Source organism: Petromyzon marinus, chromosome 1, assembly GCF_048934315.1.
Source record: "Petromyzon marinus isolate PM22_M1 ecotype Great Lakes invasive population chromosome 1, UKy_Petmar_22M1.pri1.0, whole genome shotgun sequence".
Taxonomy (NCBI): domain Eukaryota; kingdom Metazoa; phylum Chordata; class Hyperoartia; order Petromyzontiformes; family Petromyzontidae; genus Petromyzon; species Petromyzon marinus.
The window spans coordinates 30,351,096-30,371,634 of record NC_133667.1 but is presented as its reverse complement, the minus strand read 5'-3'; the positions used below and the strand labels follow the sequence as shown (position 1 = coordinate 30,371,634).

The 20,539-nt window shown below is 51.5% G+C and overlaps 3 protein-coding genes across 4 annotated transcripts in view; 1 reads left to right on the top strand and 2 right to left on the bottom strand.

Moving 5' to 3' along the window:
• Positions 1 to 7: 7 nt before the first annotated feature.
• DCST1 (DC-STAMP domain containing 1) lies at positions 8 to 17,143 on the bottom strand. Its single transcript, XM_032948585.2, is given in 17 exon segments — positions 8 to 912; positions 1,830 to 1,940; positions 2,152 to 2,294; positions 2,669 to 2,785; positions 3,958 to 4,084; positions 5,009 to 5,104; positions 5,614 to 5,713; positions 6,282 to 6,436; positions 6,910 to 7,031; positions 7,377 to 7,520; positions 8,246 to 8,495; positions 10,671 to 10,810; positions 11,937 to 12,065; positions 12,660 to 12,734; positions 13,384 to 13,509; positions 15,327 to 15,972; positions 15,975 to 17,143. Coding segments are annotated over 17 exon segments (3,822 nt in total). The 5' UTR covers positions 17,040 to 17,143; the 3' UTR covers positions 8 to 636.
• Positions 17,039 to 19,741, bottom strand: LOC142924430 (uncharacterized). Its single transcript, XM_076066851.1, has 2 exons — positions 17,135 to 19,741; positions 17,039 to 17,096 (listed from the first exon to the last, which is right to left on the bottom strand). Exon 1 carries the CDS (start codon positions 19,732 to 19,734, stop codon positions 17,785 to 17,787), a length of 1,950 nt encoding a protein of 649 aa, XP_075922966.1. The 5' UTR covers positions 19,735 to 19,741; the 3' UTR covers positions 17,039 to 17,096; positions 17,135 to 17,784.
• Positions 19,718 to 20,539, top strand: part of DCST2 (DC-STAMP domain containing 2) — a 14,269-nt gene continuing 13,447 nt past the window's right edge. For both annotated transcript variants that reach the window (XM_076066849.1, XM_076066848.1), the window contains exon 1: positions 19,718 to 19,868. In XM_076066849.1, coding sequence (XP_075922964.1) covers positions 19,746 to 19,868 — 123 coding nt within the window. In that variant the 5' untranslated portion in view covers positions 19,718 to 19,745. The remainder of the gene's footprint in view (positions 19,869 to 20,539) is intronic.

Genomic DNA, 20,539 nt, shown 5'->3' with positions numbered 1-20,539 from the left:
ACAGCTCCAGTTTTAGTCTTGCAATTTTATAATTTAAAGTCAAACACAACTCACATTTTATATTTGCCATATACGTTGCACACACAAGGTGCCAGCGCATCCCATTACCCGGCTGGACGATGAATGATGTCCCGTACTGGACGAAACAAGAAGACTGCATGGAAAGCGTACAACACAATCACGTCCTCAAAGACCTTGGGAAAGGAGAATTTATACGTCAAACAAGAGGGCATGCAGAGAAGTGTGTGTGGAAGTCGTATAGTAGTGTACCAGAAGCACTGTGTTACAACATTTCCGATAACTTTTTTTGGTGATTTCGGTCCTATAAAATGAAATTCGTGCGTGGAAAACTAAATATTCCCGTCCAGCAAAACCCAAGTCCTTCGGGAAAAAAAAAGTGATTTGGCAACTTTCCCTAAAAAACACCTCCTACATCTTACGCAGCAAACATACGTGAGGAATGTTCCTAGTCTACAGCCTGTCCCACCAAGGGAGGTCCCCCTCTTACCCCCCACACCCTTGCGGTCCAATCCCCTGCCGTGGTCCGCGTGGGCTTGCCGTCCGACACACCAAGTGGCCGAGCAACCCGCCCCCGTCGCCCAGAGTGTGCCGATCGACCTCTCGCGCCGAGAGGTCTCACGCCGTGGAGTCCCCACCGTGGACCAAGAAGTTTGCTAGGTCGGAGCCCGAGCCGTCCGGGTCACGGTCGGTGGTGCAGGAGTAGCAGACCTTTCCCACGTCGCGCCAGCACGGCCGGCAGTAGAGCGAGCGGCACTTTGTGTTGGGGCAGGAGAAGGGCTCACCGGGGTTCGTTTGGCCGCACACGACGCAGGCGCGCGAGACGAAGTGCGACAGCCAGCCGAAGAACTTGGGCCACTTCCTCGCCAGCATCTTCACGATGGAGAACGCTGGCTGCACGCATGGCAAGCGCGCATCGTCATCGTCGTCGTCGTCAATGTCAGTAATACTGTCGCCAACACCGCCATCGTCATCGTCACCACCACAATCGCTATCCTCATCATCGTTGTCTTCATCAATAATGCCACGGCTGCCACACCACCACCCATGGTCATCATCATCATTGGCACGGACACTGCCACCTTCACCAACCACAATCATCTAACTATCTTTATCATCAATGCTGGTGCCGCCAACGATACCACCACTACCACCGACATCATCATCACTGTAAATGACACCGCTACTCTCACAATCATCTAATCGTCATCACTGACCATCAACATAAACACCATCACTCCCAGCTTAATATTTTTCCAATAACCAAGTTGACGGTAGACGTTCTAGCATCACCAATAAACGTGCGTGCACCTCTCGTTAAAGTGTGATGTTATGTTTCTTTCGTAACAATTACATCAGTAGTAATCTACTCTGCTGAAGCAAAGAATATCAATAATTATAAGTAAAAAAACGCTGTCATTCACAAAGCCACTACATTCTGGAGATCCCATGCCAGCTGAACACCTGGCTGTAACATGCTAATGGTACTGCTGAGTACTAATGAGTACTAATAAATACTAATGGGTACTAATAATTAGGAAGTCGCTGGGGCGATGCACTTTTAAATCGAGATTGAAAACTCATTTCTTTTTAACTGCCTTTTGCGTTAAGTTTGTTGTCCTTCCCCTGCGCCTCCAATTAGCACGGTCGGCTACGTAGAGTTGCGAAATAAGTTCAACGTGCATGCATACAATGAGTTTTAAGTAGAAATTACAGTGACCCAACCCAGCGCAAGAAATAAGTTGCGACCATGCACAGGCACTGATCGTGCAAACGATGACAAAAGAACGTACGGCAGGGGCTGCACTTACCCTAACGCGCTGCTTCGCCTTCGCGGCGATCAACTTCTTGGCGAATTTCAAGAAGCCCTTCCGTCGGCGCAAGTAGTCGTTGTAGAGGTGAACGACTCGCGTCTTCTCTCTCTGCACGATTCAACGAGAACATTGCGACTCTCACGTGCACGCTTCCGGGAGCGTATCGCGACGACGAGAAAGGAATTTTCACCAACGAACTGACGCCATCGCGACAGACGCATCGTTACAGGCGCATCGGGTGGGGGGGGGGGGTGTAGGACCGCCGGTGTAGGACCGGGGCACGTAGCGACGCAGGGCAAAGCGAGCGGAATCGTCGCACCTTGGGGTAGAAGAAGGCACAGATAACCCTCCTGAGCCGCAGTACGTAGCCCTGGCTGACCATGATGAACACGAGCGCACTGTAGATGCCGAGGATGAGGCCGTACATCTTCCAGCTCATGGCCTTGGACTGCGGGAGGCACTCTGTGACAAAAGCGGACAACCCGGAGACAGCCCACCGCACACACGGAGTGCGTGACCCTCAACGCTTCTGCCTCCTTGGCCACACCTCGCAGACCCGTGCCGCCAACCCCTGGCAAGTCCCGGGGTTCGTTCACCCAGTCACTCATCCGAGCACTCGCCAAACACTCGCCAAACACAACCCAGCTTAGCTTCTGAGCGGCAAACATTGAGGGTGCTCGTAGCGCGGTTTAAAAGGAAAAGGGTGCGACTCATCCCACTCCACCTGCTCACCCTCCCTGGCCCTCCCCCACCTCCTCCACCCCCCCAACCCCCGCTTCCCACCCCCCTTCACCACCCCCCAACCCCGTTTCCTCTCCAGGGTCCCAGCTCCTCACCGTAGTTATCGGAGACCGCGTTGACTGTGTGGTTCGTTTCGAGCGCCCGCATCAGTATCCTCAGCACGTTGGCCAACATCGATTTGCCGTTGACGTCGACCCTCAGCTCGTGGACGCCTGGGATCGCGCGCGAGAGATGCGAATGGCCACCGCACCTCCGATTAACAAGGTTGGCTACGTACGGTGCGAAAGACGTTCGGCATACGGTACATACGTACAGAGCAGTGGTACGTTTCTCTCAAACCCTCCACCACCCGACATGGCCAAACAGTAAAAAAATGTGTCACGTTTACAAAGGACAAATAGTTCACTACTTTAGCCCTACTTTAGTGAACTATTTGTCCTTTGTAAACGTGACACATTTTTTTACCGTTTGGCCGTGTTGGGCGGTGGAGGGTTACGACACATTTATAAATAACGCGATCTAACCCAAAAACCTTTATTATGAATATTGGTCGCGAAAGCCGACGCGTTAAACTTTCTCTCAAACGTCAAAGCCGCGCGTGCCAGCACTCTCTCGGCGAGCACTGCACAGGGGTCTATTGATATTTAATTAAATTGTTTTGTGATACAGCATTCCCTCGTTATCCGCGAGGGATGCGTTCATCTCGGGGTCTATTGAGATTTAATCAAATTGTTTTGTGATACAGCATTCCCTCGTTATCCACGAGGGATGCGTTCATCTCGGGGTCTATTGATATTTAATCAAATTGTTTTGTGATACAGCATTCCCTCGTTATCCGCGAGGGATGTGTTCATCTCGGGGTCTATTGATATTTAATTAAATTGTTTTGTGATACAGCATTCCCTCGTTATTAACGAGGGATGTGTTCCCGAGATGCTTGTGAAGGGAACATTTTGTGGAGAAATTATATTGGCCTACGAATATTGTACGTTTCAATATCTGCAGATGCTTATAAAGCTTCGATAAGTTATCTCTCGCTCTCTCGTGTCTTTATCTCATCACTTTCTCTATCGTCACTTTATTCCATCACTTGATGTCATCACTTTATCTCATCACTTTCTCTCTTTCTCTCTATGCAGTCGTGTAGAGTTCCAGATGTGATTCACGGATAGCCAAAATCGTGGACAGCAAGTTCGTGAATAACGAGTGAATACTGAACTGCATTGTGGGGCACACAGTGGGTGGGGGGGGGGTCTTTTCTGCTCAGCCTGAAGTGGACGGTGGGGACCCAGTAAACACACGACGTTTGACACGTGGTTAGAACCGTTGCACCAACGTTGGCCTGACGTTCCGCGTACACTGGTGGTGGGGGGCGTGGCCTTGCCTTTGATGTTGTACTCGACTTTGCTGTGTTTGGCAAAGATGTTGATGAACACCACGATGCACCAGTCGACGATCAGGAGGAAGACCATCATTAGAATCTGGACGCCCAGGATCACAGCCATGAAATACTAGAGGTGGCTCAGGATGGAGGAGGGGGGTCGATAGAGGGGAGGAGGAGAGAACAAAATCACAAACGCGTGGACACACGTGAGCACCTGTACGCACGTGCAAGTGTAGTACAAGTTCGGGTTTATTTTGTTTAACCAGGCGATAACTCAAGAGACCAGATAGAGTGTCATTTGCAAGAGCGTTCCTGGGGCATTACTCCACCGGTAGGGTGTGATGCTTGCTGTATATAGTCACAATTCAGTCATTTGCGGGTACATTTGGGAGCTAACGCTCCCATTTGTGGATCTTGAACGTCCACCGTAAAGCAGACGGCGCGTATTATTTTGGTCATAACACCAGCGGTAATAATTAGGGCGGCCACTCGATTCGAACCGCGAACCTATGAAACACAAGTGGCCAACGCACAATGGCTAGGCTTGTGGCCACCCTGTCGTCCAGCACTGTGGAGGCGAGGGTTGGTGAAACTCCCGTCCTGTGTGTCGGCAGCGAGGTGCCATGTCCTGGCTCACCAGGAGAAGGCGATACAGCAAGTGTGGACCAATGTTAATCTGACCCATCTGTATGGGATAGAGTGTTGCCCCTCGCACACGTGGGTGTTCTCCGGCTGTTCCGGTTTCCTCCCACATGCAAAAAGACTAATTGGAAATTGTCTGAAAGCATTTTAATATACGCACACCTCCGTGTCTGCGGATGGCACGGCGTTGCGTGATGCAGTTGCATAAATGCCGCCATATAAAACTGAATATTAATGCGTATTATTGCGTAAATAATAATGAGTTTGGCTTCTCGCGGGGAGAAAACTAGAGGACTTAGAGGAACCCCAGCACGCACACGAGGGGGGTGAAAACCAGCAGCGTCTCGCCTAAACCACGCAGCCTCAGGTTGGCCGCATACAGGGCGGTTCGCTCATTAAGGGCACTCACAAACGACTTCTGCTCATCCTCGCTCATCCTCAGGCTGCACGGGTTGACATACTTGACCACCTCGGCCCGCTTGGGAGGGAGAAGCGTCTGCTGTTTCTGCGAGCGACACGTACGGGGAGACGCGGCGTTACGCGGCGTTACGCGACACCGGCCAGCGACAGCGAGCGCTGGCGTTGGGTCGATAATCCGACGTTGGGCTTCACGTGCCGAGAGTTACTGCTGTAGGAAACGCGGGGAGGCATCGTGCCGAACAAGAACAACAAGGAGAAGATCCCATCGGGGGAGCCGTAACAAGCGCGAGCGTGAAAGAGCCGCATGGAGATGCGTGTCATTGCCCTAGGTCAGGGGTCTACAACCAAATAGACAAGAAGAGCCATTTTGGTGGGGGGGGGGGGGGGAATTCTGGACAAAGCACAATATTTCAAGGGCTGCGTTGCGTGTGAATACGTGCACGTGCACTACATCACGAGGCAGTCCGTAAAGAGTCGCATGCGGCTCCTGAGCCGCAGGTTGCCGACCCCCCTTTGCCCCTGGGTGGACGGGGACGAACGTGAGACAGCCGAGGAATGAAATAAAACAAATGCGAACTGGGAAGGCTCTCCGACCTTGGCGCGTCTCCTGGCGTCGATGATTCTGAAGTAGCGCGTCAGGTACATATTGTCGTGGACAACGTCCCCGTTGTATTTGTTCACGTAGCCCGAACACCTGCAGGGTGACAGCGAGCACACGGGCGTCTGCGAGGTGGAAAAGCGGAGGCACGTTTACGCGCGGCGACACGGCGCGTTGGTGTCGAGGTGAAGTTTCCGCCCATTCATCTCATCCTGTACATGCAGTGACGTCATTTCGCGTTGTGCTACTGCTAACCTTGGGAGATATATTCACGTTAACATTGATTTTATATATTCATTAATCGACGATTGAATAGCCCAAGTTGCACGGACGGCAAAGGGCTTTGCGCACTGCGCTTGAAAACCGGCGACCTGAATTCGATTCCAAGCCGATCATCAGCCGCGTGCCACATTTATAATCGTGCCCTTTTCCTGATTAAAACTGCAATGCAATGATAATTGTAATTTCAGCTGACGAATACTGCTGCCAGGTCCAGATTTTATCGGAGAAACGATGGACAAACGTGAGAGGCGTGGTGCCATGGGGCGTCTGGATTTTTGTGAACAAATCCTGCTTTGGGAAATAAATGAGTGACACGAATAAGCCTGGCTCGGTGCCACGACGCCGCGTCGATCGTGCGAAGGCACTGGCGACGGGAACGCACGCGCTGTAGAGGACGACGCCGACGAGCCCCAGCAGCATCTGCAAGACCTTGACGAAGGCCATGACCTTGGACACCTGGCTGTTGATGCTGCTGCGGATGTTGGTCAGCATGCCCTTCACCGCGTCCTCATCCACCGACATCGGCTGCTGTGTGTACTGGTGGGACGAGGAAGAGAGGCGGAGGGCAAAGGGAGGAGGTGGCGAGGTGGTGGAGGGGGGAGGAGCGTACGTGAAGAGGAGAGATTGTTCGTATTTTATTCATTTTATTTTTTCCTTATTCTTGGATCTTTCGGTAAAGTCACGTAGATAGAAAATAAAAATATGAAAAGCAAAAAACTGATGACATTTCGATCGCAACACGAGCTGCCTTCATCAGGCGATCGAAACGTCGTGGGTTTTTTGCTTTTATTCTAAATTTTAATTTCATTTTCTATCTACGTGACTTTTCCGAAAGAAGCAAGACTATGAATTGCTGCAGTCACGAAAGTTTGAAGTCAAAATGATTTTCCCTTGTTTGAGAAGCTCTGATCTCGGCCGCTGCGCTGCCGTGATTCACGCCGATGTGGACGACGTCGTCATCTCGCGATCGCGAGTCCACGTGAGCGGTGTCGGATGCACTCCGGTCTCACCTCGACTTGCGGATTCATCATGAACTGCTCCTTCAGCTGCGCAATGGATTGCTGAATCCTGTCGTAGACATCGCCGAAATCTTTCAACATGGGGATGTTTGTCTCGCACCACCCATCGAAAACTGGCGAACACAAGAACAGCAAACCGTGACGATGATGTTCCAGCTGATGACTATGATCGCGACGACCATTATGGGCGTGATGATGATTACGGTGAAGTGGCAATGCCACTCGCGGTGCAACTCCTGGGTTTGCCACGAGATCATCTTTCAAGGTGCGATTACGATGTATGGTGAGGGTCAGGGTTTGGGAAGAGGCGAGTTTGGTACGTGGCGAATGACGAGTGTGAGTATTTTGGCGAGGGGTGAGTGATGAGTGTGAGCGTCAGGTTAGTGCCGAGCGATGAGAGTGTCTGGCGAGTGGTGATGAGTGTGTGTTGGTAAGTGCGGTGAGAGAGAGCCACTCACCGTGTATGATGGGGCACAGGAAGTCAAACTTGAGCGGGAGACACAGGATGTGGTTGATGAGGGGAACCACGATCGTGTCCAAGCACTCGTCCCACTTCCGCGTAAACATCTCCCTGCATTTTTCCACGCCCTTCTCAAACACGTCTGCACGGTGCCAACACCACGTGTTGGATAATGGCCCACGGAAGCAGATATCACAGAACTAATCTCAATATCAATACGTGTTCTCCTCGTGTAAATATGTCGATGCATTTATTCAGCGATACAGGAATGCTGCATCTCAAAGTAATTGATAAGCTGAGCATGCTGCATGTGTATTTGAAGTCACGATATCTGAATGTCTACCATTGACAATGCTATCTGCCATAAGTGGTGGGATAAATATTCTTTAGGAGTGGCTTAAATACATTTTTGGTGGGCTGAAATATTTTTTAAAAATCAGAATTAAGTTTAAAAAAAAAAGATTGAGAGAGAGCACAAGGCTGCTAAGAGCAGAGCAAAGGTGGTAGGAGGCCGTCATGCCTGCAGCCATATACCGGGATCAACGATCTCGTCCCTCACGCAGAACCACCGCACACCAGCTCGTGTTATCCAGGGCGTCTGTTATGTTCCGGGCGCGCATTGCAATGAGTCCGTTGCATCGTTGTTGATGATCGTCCCCCACCTGCCTCTTCCCAACTCCCCCCCAGAATCCGGGGGGAGGAGAAGGGGGGGGGGGTAGGCAGTTTGTTGTCCTTCCCCCGCACCTTCCATTAGCACCGCTGGCTACGTACGGCGCGAAAGAAGTTCAACATGCGCACATACAGCCGAAGAGAGTGAGCGATCCCCCCCCCCCCCAACTGAATAAGCGGTTCGCACGCGTTACGCACCCCAGCACCGAAAGCGAACCCTGCTGATGTATTTCGCCTCAATTTCTTGCTGCTGCTGCCGTCTGTCCTGCTGCTGCTGCTGCGGCTGCGGCTGCAGCTGCTGGCCGTCCTCCTGCTGCTGTTGCTGGGCGGCGTCTCTCTTCGTTTTGCCTCCACCGTCCGAGCTCTTGCCACCGAGCACCTCCTGTTTGATGAGCTGGAAGAGCTCCTTGGCCTCGTCGCTGCTCTTCTCGAGGTCCTTGGAGGCGGCCTGCGTGGCGGAGGGGGGGTGAGGGGTGCGTGCAGGGACACAAGCAAAGCCTACGCGAGGCTCACCGTCTCTTGCTCGACTATTTTCCACGGCGCCGCAAAGGCTGACTCGGGGTAGGGATTACCGGAAGAGGGCACTGCCGCTAGAGAGCACAAGCTACACCCAATCCGTAACCAGCTGCTAGTATTGTTGTACCCTATATTCGTATGACCCTATCAACGTGTTCACGTTAACCAGAAGCATGCCACCCCACATCGCACTGTGGTGTCACGACAAAATAAGGCGAGATGAATGTGGCATGCCAACATCATTCCTGGAACAGCTGGGCTCCTTCGGATGAAATTCCGGGTCACTCTGGGTGATTCCTTTAGCCAATTGGGCCTTACCAGCTCAGACTACCACGGTTGGCCACGTACGGTGCGAAATAAATTCCACATACTACATATAGTGAGGGAAAAAAGTATTTGATCCCCTGCTGATTTAGTACGTTTGCCCACTGACAGAAATGATCAGTCTATAATTTTAATGGTAGGTTTATTTGAACAGTGAGAGACAGAATAACAACAAAATCCAGAAAAACGCATGTTGAAAATGTTATAAATTGATTTGCATTTTAATGAGGGAAATAAGTATTTGACCCCCTCTCAATCAGAAGGATTTCTGACTCCCAGGTGTCTTTTATACAGGTAATGAGCTGAGATTAGGAGCACACTTAAAGGGAGTGCTCCTAATCTCTGTCCACAGAAGCAATCAATCAATCAGATTCCAAACTCTCCACCATGGCCAAGACCAAACAGCTATCCAAGGATGTCAGGGACAAGATTGTAGACCTACACAAGACTGGAATGGGCTACAAGACCATTGCCAAGCAGCTTGGTGAGAAGGTGACAACAGTCGGTGCGATTATTCGCAAATGGAAGAAACACAAAAGAACTGTCAATCTCCCTCGGCCTGGGGCTCCATGCAAGATCTCACCTCGTGGAGTTGCAATGATCATGAGAACGGTGAGGAATCAACCCAGAACTACACGGGAGGATCTTGTCAATGATCTCAAGGCAGCTGGGACCATAGTCACCAAGAAAACAATTGGTAACACACTACGCCGTGAAGAACTGAAATCCTGCAGCGCCCGCAAGGTCCCCCTGCTCAAGAAAGCACATATACATGTCCGTCTGAAGTGTGCCAATGAACATCTGAATGATTCAGAGGACAACTGGGTGAAAGTGTTGTGGTCAGATGAGACCAAAATGGAGCTATTTGGCATCAACTCAACTCGCCGTGTTTGGAGGAGGAATGCTGCCTATGACCCCAAGAACACCATCCCCACCGTCAAACATGGAGGTTGAAACATTATGCTTTGGGGGTGTTTTTCTGCTAAGGGAACAGGACAACTTCACCGCATCAAAGGGACGATGGACGGGGCCATGTACCATCAAATCTTGGCTGAGAACCTCCTTCCCTCAGCCAGGGAATTGAAAATGGGTCGTGGATGGGTATTCCAGCATGACAATGACCCAAAACACACGGCCAAGGCAACAAAGGAGTGGCTCAAGAAGAAGCACATTAAGGTCTTGGAGTGGCCTAGCCAGTCTCCAGACCTTAATCCCATAAAAAAATCTGTGGAGGGAGCTGAAGGTTCGAGTTGCCAAACGTCAGCCTCGAAACCTTAATGACTTGGAGAAGATCTGCAAAGAGGAGTGGGACAAAATCTCTCCTGAGATGTGTTCAAACCTGGTGGCCAACTACAAGAAACGTCTGACCTCTGTGACTGCCAACAAGGCTTTTTCCACCAAGTACTAAGTCATGTTTTGCAGAGGGGTCAAATACTTATTTCCCTCATTAAAATGCAAATCAATTCCTAACATTTTGAAATGCGTTTTTCTGGATTTTGTTGTTGTTATTCTCTCTCACTGTTCAAATAAACCTACCATTAAAATTATAGACTGATCATTTCTTTGTCAGTGGGCAAACGTACAAAATCAACAGGGGATCAAATGCTTTTTCCCTCACTGTACATACCAAGTTTTGAGACGCATTTGGTCTTTGACAATCTTGTTATTGTATATAAGACACGCATCGCCTTTAACAGAATCACCCGAAATGCGCTAAATGTGCAGAACTTCTTTCGCGCCGTACGTGGCCACATACAGATGGCACAGCGAGGCTTTCACCCACTATGAGTTTGTCGAAGAGGGTCCGGACGGGCGCCGCCGCGATCATGACGATGACCTTGGCGTGCTCGATCTGCTGCTGGCCTAGACAGGCGAGTGACTGTCCGCTCTCCTTGGCGTTCAGCATCATGTTCGTCATGGGCCCTGAGTACGACGGGACACGGTACAACGCGGTACACCCAAAGGCATTTCATATTTACAAGTTTCCTTTCAACAACTCGCACTGACCAGCATGGTGAAGTATGGTCAAACAACAATAACGTGTAATAAAAATCACTACTGTGCAGTTTAACCCGAGTCACTTGCCATCAATGGGACGGAGGAGGTGCACTCTGGAAGGCCGCATAGCCTTTGTCGATGGCCCTTTGAAGATTGTGTTTTGTTTTATAATAAATGTAACATGTTTTTTGACTGAAAAAAGTCGTATCTAGCACAGCACGTAGCGTTCGAGGGAGCAGGTTCACCAAATTCCATTTTACGTTGAACTTCTTTCCCACCGTACGTAGCTAAGCGTGCTGATCGGAGGTGCGGGAGAAGGACAATAAACTGAACACAAAAAGCAGGTCTGAAGAAACAAGTTTCAATGGACATTTAAAAGTGCAAAGCTCCAGTGGCCTCCTAATATTGTAAGAGCGTTCCAGATCGCCGCCGAAGCGCATCTGAAAGCACGCGATGCAGTGACCCTCCAAAACCCGCTGCGAGGATGGGAAGAAGCAATGAGCTGTCCTCAAGGTGTCTAGGAGGCAGTACAATAAGTAGGTTGTCGACATAACTATAACAACACAAATTGTGTTTCTTCCTCATTTACATGAGGAGGTCCAAGCTGTGTAATAGTAAAAAAAAAATGCTGTTCGATTGAGACAGCGCCATTCATACAGCTGCGTCTCAAAACGCCGTGCGATCTTTAACCATGTGGACACCACGTCTCCGCGTCGCGTGGCCCAGCGGGCCAATCATAACAACAACAATAATAATCTACATTTGCAAGGCGCATTCATCCGCAGATCCCAATGTGCCACCGTGTATGGAATGCAGGAAACAAACAGAACCTGCAGGGTACACGGCCAGAACCTGGGTAGGGGGGGGGGTGCAGGGGAGGAGGTTAAGGCCAGTTTACAGAGGTGAGTTTTCAAGTCAGACTTAAATGTATCTCACGACTCCGACTGTCTAATTTGCAAAGTCAAAGCGTTCTGACAAATCCGAGAGGCGCGCTGGCAAAAGCATCCCATCGTTAGCCGGTGGACCCCCGCGGGCTCGCGCGCGCACACACCGGTGAAGAGCAGGCTAGCGGCAATGGCCATGATGACGGAGCAGCCCACGTTACTGCAGACGCAGGGTGCCATGAGCACCGTGCTGCAGCGCACGTGCCGCGAGAAGGCCCAGCCAAAGCCGAAGAAAACTGTGGGGGGAGAGCAGCGGGGCGGGGGTTTGCCCGCTTTTAGATCATCATCGTCGTCATCGTCGTCGTCGTCATTGTCGTCGTCATCATCGTCGTCATCATCGTCGTCATCAAAATCGTCATCGTCGTCATCATCATCATCATCATCGTCGTCATCATCGTCGTCATCGTCATCATCATCGTCGGAATGATCGTCGACCTCGTTAGATTTTGCCGTTATCAGTGTCGTCACAATCGTTGGTATGAAATGGAATCGTCATCGTCACCTCTTTAAATAAATCTTCATCATCTGCATCGCGGTTATGAGAATTATCAACATCTGCATCGTCGTTATCGTCAGAAACATCATCTCCTAAATCGTTTTGGTCATCATCATCATCGGCAGTGCCGTCACAATTGTTGACAGCAATGGAATTATCATTATCACAGCTGTCATTGCTCTTGGATGTTTGTATGTTGAACTTCTTTCGCACCGTACATAGCCAACTGTGCTAAAACAGCACTCAATCAGCACTCACTCTCAATCATAATTTCAAATATATCATCATCATCATCAACAGCAGCAGCAACAACGTAGCCGACGAGGTAACGCACCGGTAAGAAACACGAGCACCAGCAATTTGTAGGCGGCTTGCATGCCGGTCCAGTCCAGGGTCACGTAGTAGCAAGCTGAACGGGACGGGAACGGACGCGGGCAGGCACGCAACATATCGAGTATGGGCGCACGTGCTATCGCCAAGACATATATATACCAAGACCCGCCACTTGGCCACTAAGTGATGGCGACGTCACCACACGGCGCCTGCATCAGGGCAGCAAGACAGAAGGAAGAGCGGCTGTCCTATGGGTAAACTCGCTCGCGCCATAGGAATACTTTCCATCTGTATTCCACCTGTACGGCGATTGGTTGGTTGTTGTTTCATATTTAACCAGATGGGGGGGAAACCCCTCATCGAGAGGCGTAAAACAGCGTGGCTTTTTGTTGTTGTAAAGGGTGACCTGGGCTACATCGAGACCAAAACGTGTCACCCCCCCCCACCCCCCCATTACAAGCATGGAGCTTCTCCCGGTCCTTCGGTTTCCTCCTGCACCTATGAACACTCATTAATGGAGCTGACCAAACATCCTAATATAGGACCACAGAGCTCGGACAATTGTTTCTGGCTGCCTTCCCCGCTTAGCGCGCGATTTCCCGCGCCTCAAATTAAAATCCTTCAGCGTCTCGAGATTCAAATTTTGCGCCAACGACAAAGCCGCGATATAAAATTAAAACATTATTACTACGAATGTAACATTATTATTATTACTACTGCATTACCCTGTCCGATGAGAATCCCCAAAATCCCATTGATGAGGATCTTCAGCATGCGGTGCTGCCACGGCGGACTCAGCAGATAGCGCGAGACGAACCCTGGCAGTGCAGACTCCATCAGCAGCTGCAGTCCTTGTGACACAAACAAAGGCAAAAATCCCCCCGCATAGCCTTCACAGACTGTCGGGGCAAGTGCCGCCAGCGAGTAGCAAACGTATTAAGGCCGGCACGGCACACGAGGGGGTGGGTTGGCCGGCACCACGCCCGACCGCCTTTGTCTCCCCAGTGGCGATGTTTACACACCGCGCCAGGTGCTCATTTGAGGCCGAGTCGACCTTGGGGGAGGATCAGGACTACACACGTGCCACTCACACAAGTTACACATGGCACATGTACTCGTCACGCTTGTGGAACACACGTGGCACCGACGTATATCACAGCCACATCGTCACACACATGACAGGAACATGTCACACACACACACACGACAAGCATGTGCATACATGACAAGTACATATCGCATACACGTGGCACGCATGTCACAGGGAACTAGCACATGTCACACACGTGACGAGCACATGTAATGTGTACCCATCACGCATCTGACATGCACATGTTGCACACATGAGCACAGCACACATGCCGTGACTCACGTAGCTACACATGACGAACACATGTCACAGTAACACACGCACAGGCGAAACTAGAAACTATTTTGTTTTTGACCAGGTAAGACCAAACTGAGCTCTGTAGCTCTGCTTCAGAAGGGATCTGACCTCAAATGATAACTCAACGGCTTGGCGAATGCTGCGGAAATGTATTGCAGTCAACTATTCGACACGCGTGGATGTCGATTCTAATCGTGGAGGGAAACCGCGGAGGACACGGAGACAAATCCACGCCACCACGGGAAGAAAGACACGCAAACTTCAAAACTCCACAAGTGACTTAGGGGCCGTTCATAAATGATGTCACGTGATTTTGGACGATTTTTGAACCCCCCCCACCTTCGTCACACGGCGTCACAAAAAGTCAGACCCCCCCCCCTCAAATGACGTCACAAAGCTCTGCCCCACCTCTCCCCAAGAAAATAAAACATGCTTCAAATCTTGATTTAAAGCTTTCGTGACTGCAGGGATTCATATTCTTGGTTCTTTCGGTAAAGTCACGTAGAAGGGAAACAATAAAATAATAAAAATATAAAACAATTAAATTATCACGACGTTTCGACTGCAACACAATCATCATCAGTGTGAAAACCACAGCAAGAAAATTTGAAAAAAAAACCCGCCACTTTTTTCAAAATTTATTGCTGTGGTTTTCACACCTGATGATGATTGCTTGTGTTGCAGTCGAAACGTCGTGACAATTTTATTGTATTTTATATTTGTATTATTTTATTATTTCCCTTCTACGTGACTTTACCGAAAGAACCAAGAGTATGCTTCAAATCGCTTTAAGCTATTGTCATTGTAGTGTGTATTTAATGTGGCGCTGCACTCTGATGTTGTAGGAGAAAACATTTATTAAAAAGTCTATTTAATTAAGTAGGACGTGTTGTCTATATATATTTAAAGTTGCGCATTTGGATGTGACGTCAGATTTCTCAAACCCCCCCTCCCCCTCGTCACACAGTCACAAATGTCTGACCCCCCCTCCCTTAGGTGCGTGACGTCATTTATGGACGGCCCCTTATCACGTTGACATTTCTAGGAGCCAAATACTCCAAACGCACATTTCTAAATGTGGCGGGGTAAACCCGGAGGACCCGGAGGAAAAAAAATCCGCACGGCCATGGGGAGAGAGACGTGCAGACTCCAAATATAGAGGCATCAGGGTCGGGGTCGAACCCACAACTTCACGTACACCAGGCGAGGGAGATAACATCCGCCACCGTGGAGATCGCAAGTAATGGGACTGACTGCGCACTCGCTCATCCGCAGCCAAACCTGTCCGGGCTGGTTTCTTGCGCGCGCCGCGGGGGCCACGAAGTTGAGCGCGAGGGGGGCCTGGAGGGGGGGCAGGAGGGGGGGCAGGAGGGGGGCCAGGAGGGGGGCCAGGAGGGGGGCCAGGAGGGGGGCCAGGAGGGGGGCCAGGAGGGGGGGCAGGTCCTCGCGTGGAAGCTTTGCCCTTCTCCGTTTTCCCGCTGTCCTTGGCATCGGCGAGCACCGTCGCCCCGTGGCTCCCTGCCGCGTGCTCGTGGCAGGAGGGGCCCTCCTCTCCCTGCTGCGTGGCGCGCCCTGCCGCAAGACGACGCTCCGGACGGCCGCGCTGCCACGCGACGGGACCTTCCCCCTCTTCTCCTCCCGCGCGCTCTGCCCCTCGTCCACACTTCCCCTCCTCCTCCTTCTTATGCAAATCGCATTCTTTCTTCCCGGCTTCCTTCTTATGTGACTGTTCTCCCTGCTTCCTCTCCTCCTTCTTCCTCCCCTCTTCTTTCCTCTCCTCCTTCTTCCTCCCCTCCTCCTTCCTCCCTCCTCCTTCCTCTCCTCCTTCTTCCTCCCTCCTCCTTCCTCCCTCTTTCATCTCCTCCTCCTTCTTCCTCCCCTCTTTCCTCTCCTCCTTCCTCCCCTCCTCTTCCTCCCCTCTTTCCTCTCCTTCTTCCTACCCTCTTTCCCCTCCTCTTTCCTCTCCTCCTTCTTCCTCCCCTCCTCCTTCCCCTCCTCCTTCCTCTCCTCCTTCTTCCTTCCCTCCTCCTTCCTATCCTCCTTCTTCCTCCCCTCCTCCTTCCTCTCCTCCTTCTTCCTCCCCTCCTCCTTCCTCTCCTCCTTCCTCTCCTCCTTCCTCCCCTCCTTCCTCCCCTCCTCCTTCCTCCCCTCTTTCATCTCCTCCTTCTTCCTCTCCTCCTTCTTCCTCCCCTCTTTCCTCTCCTCCTTCCTCTCCTCCTTCCTCCCCTCCTCCTTCCTCTCCTCCTTCTTCCTCCCTTCCTCCTTCCTCCCCTCTTTCCTCTCCTTCTTCCTACCCTCTTTCCCCTCCTCTTTCCTCTCCTCCTTCCTCTCCTCCTTCTTCCTCCCCTCCTCCTTCCTCTCCTCCTTCCTCTCCTCCTTCTTCCTCTCCTCCTTCCTCTCCTCCTTCCTCCCCTCCTCCTTCCTAACTCCCTCCTTCCTCTTCTCTCCTCCTTCCTCTCCTCCTCTTCTCTTCCTCATTCTCCTTCTTCTCCCCTCCTCCTTCCTCCCTCTTCTTCTTCTTTCTCCCTCTTCTTCCTCCTCTCCTTCCCCTCTCCTCTCTCTTCTCCCTCCTCCTTCCTCTCCTTCTCCTTCTTCCCTCCTCTTCCTCCTCTTCCTTCCTCTCCTCTCTCTCTCCTCTCTTCCTCTCCCTTCTCTCCTCTTCCTCTCCTCCCTTCCTCTCCTCCTTCTTCCTCCTTCCTCTTCCTTCCTCCTCCTCTCCTTCCTCTCTCTTCTCTCCTCTTCCCTCCTCTTTCTCCTCCTCTCTTTCTTCCCTCTTTCCTCTCCTTCTTTCCTCCCCTCCTCTTTCCTCCCCTCCTCCTTCCTCCCCTCCTTCTTTCTCTCATCCTTCCTCCCCGCCTCCTTCCTCCCCTCCTCCTTCCTCTCCTCCCGTTTATGCCCCTCTTCTTCCTTCTCACACCCTTCCTTCTTATGTGAACGTTCCTCCTTCTCCTTTGTATGCCCCGCTTCCTCCTTCATCCTTCCCTGCGCCTTCATCTTCCCCTCCTCCTCCTCCTCGTTATCTTCACGCTGCGGTTCGCGTGTCGCCTTGCGCTCAGCCACGTGCCTGCTGCTCACACCACAGCTCACACCACAGCCACGTGCCTGCTGCTCACACCACAGCCACGTGACAGCTGCTCACACCACAGCCACGTGCCTGCTGCTCACACCACAGCTCACACCACAGCCACGTGACTGCTGCTCACACCACAGCCACGTGACTGCTGCTCACACCACAGCTCACACCACAGCCACGTGCCTGCTGCTCACACCACAGCCACGTGACAGCTGCTCACACCACAGCTCACACCACAGCCACGTGCCTGCTGCTCACACCACAGCCACGTGCCTGCTGCTCACACCACAGCTCACACCACAGCCACGTGCCTGCATCTCACACCACAGCTCACACCACAGCCGAGGAAGAGGGCCGCGTGCCTTTCACCACCTCAATGGTTGAAAGAGAGAAAGGCACTCAGACCGCCCCCCCCCCTCCTCCCCCAAACTCTTCCGATCCGCCTCCCGAGAGAGACCGAGAAGGAATCTCGTCCTGCGTGGCGACTCAACGAGGAAGGAACGTGAAGAGCGCGCGGCCACTCGAATTGGGACACGGACGTTCGCCCAACGACGTCGGTTCACAGTTGGGCTGTCACCACCACCATCTTCTTCTTCTTATTCACCCCCTACACCACCGTCGATAACGATCGCCGCAAAATCCAAGACGCCCACGAAATCTAGAAGTCTAGAACGTCGTCGTCGTCAAACTAAATGCGCGTCTTGGATTCCTCCCCAACGTGATTTTTTTTGTGTGTTTTTTTAAATAAAACTGTTGGGCAACGTACGGTGCGAACGAAGTCCGAGTCGCAGTGGAGTCAACCGACTCTGCTGAAGCCGTTTGAAGGCTCGGGGATCGTTTAAACGCACGGCAGTGTGTATATATATACAGTACTATATACTGTATATACAGTACTATATACTGTATATACAGTACTCTATACTGTATGTACAGTACTCTATACTGTATGTACAGTACTCTATACTGTATGTACAGTACTCTATACTGTATGTACAGTACTCTATACTGTATGTACAGTACTACACGACACCACCACCACACACACCAAGACAACACCACCACACACACCAAGACAACACCACCACACACACACCAAGACAACACCACCACACACACACACCAAGACAACACCACCACACACACCAAGACAACACCACCACACACACCAAGACAACACCACCACCACACACCAAGACAACACCACCACACACACACACCAAGACAACACCACCACCACACACACCAAGACAACACCACCACACACACCAAGACAACACCACCACACACACCAAGACAACACCACCACACACACCAAGACAACACCACCACACACACCAAGACAACACCACCACCACACACCAAGACAACAACACCACCACACACCAAGACAACACCACACACACACCAAGACAACACCACCACCACACACCAAGACAACACCACCACACACACCAAGACAACACCACCACACACACACACCAAGACAACAACACCACACACACACCAAGACAACACCACCACCACACACACCAAGACAACACCACCACACACACCAAGACAACACCACCACACACCAAGACAACACCACCACCACACACCAAGACAACACCACCACACACACCAAGACAACACCACCACACACACACACCAAGACAACACCACACACCAAGACAACACCACCACACACACCAAGACAACACCACCACACACACACACCAAGACAACACCACACACACACCAAGACAACACCACACACACAAAGACAACACCACCACCACACACACCAAGACAACACCACCACACACACCAAGACAACACCACACAGCAAGACAACACCACCACACACACCAACACAACACCACCACACACACCAAGACAACACAACACCACACACACCAAGACAACACCACACACACACCAAGACAACAACACCACACACACAACAAGACAACAACACCACACACACCAAGACAACACCACCACACACACACACCAACACAACACCACACACACCAAGACAACAACACCACACACACCAAGACACCACCACCACACACACCAAGACAACAACACCACACACACCAAGACAACACCACACACACACACCAAGACAACACCACACACACACCAACACAACACCACACACACCAAGACAACAACACCACACACACCAAGACAACACCACCACACACACACACCAACACAACACCACACACACCAAGACAACAACACCACACACACCAAGACAACACCACCACACACACCAAGACAACACCACCACACACACAACAAGACAACAACACCACACACACCAAAACAACACCACCACACACACACACCAACACAACACCACACACACCAAGACAACAACACCACACACACCAAGACAACACCACCACACACACCAAGACAACACCACCACACACACCAAGACAACACCACCACACACACCAAGACAACACCACCACACACCAAGACAACACCACCACCACACACACCAAGACAGCACCACCACACACACACACACCAAGACAGCAACAACACCACACACACCAAGACAATAACAACACACACACCAAGACAACACCACCACCACCACACAACAAGACAACACATAGCCCAAGGCCATGGCTTCGGAGGCGCTGAAGGTGGCTGGCTGCATGGAATGTCTATGCGGCAAGCGGGTCACCAACGCCATCCTCAGGGCCGTGGTCGAGCCAATCGTGGATTTCTTCACCTGTGTGGCTCAGGTGAGCGCACACGAGCAACCCTCGTCGCCGTCGTCACCGCCGGTCATGGTCGATCCACTGCTGGATGGATGCCGGTGGCTCCCTTCCGCAACGCGCCATCTCTCGCTCGCTCGCGAGATCTTAGCGATCCGTACGTAGCCAACCGTGGTCGTGGGGAGGCTGGTGGTGTGGTGGTGGTGGTGGTGTGGGGAGGACGACACAACTCAACGCAAGGAAAAAAAGCGTTTGTAGAGAAGTGAGTTTTTCACTCGAGATCGTTTAAAAAGTGCGTCGCCTGTGCGGTTTCACCCCGAGTGGCTCAGCGTGACGCAGACACCGAGGAGGTGCACTCTGGAAGGCCGCATAGCCCCCTTGTCGATGGCCCTTCGAAGATTGTGTTTTGTTTTATGATGAATGTAACATGCACAGCACGTGGCGTTCACGGGAGTAGGTTCACCAAATTCCATTGTATGTTGAACTTCTTTCCCACCGTACGTAGCCAAGCGTGCTAATTGAGAGGTGCGGGGTAAGGACAACTCAACACAAAAAGCAGGTCCGAACAAATACGTTATCAATCCAGTGGCTTCCTAATCTCGGAATGGAAGAGCACGTTCCAGACGGCCACGGTGACCGTTCCATGGCTTAGCCAAAAGACGCTGCTCTAGCGAGGATGAGCGGAGTTGCGTTTTTAC

Coding starts and splice junctions, on each gene's coding strand:
- LOC142924430 (XM_076066851.1), bottom strand. CDS start 19,734: ATGTGTTGTCTTGTTGTGTGGTGGTGGTGGTGTTGTCTTGGTGTGTGT.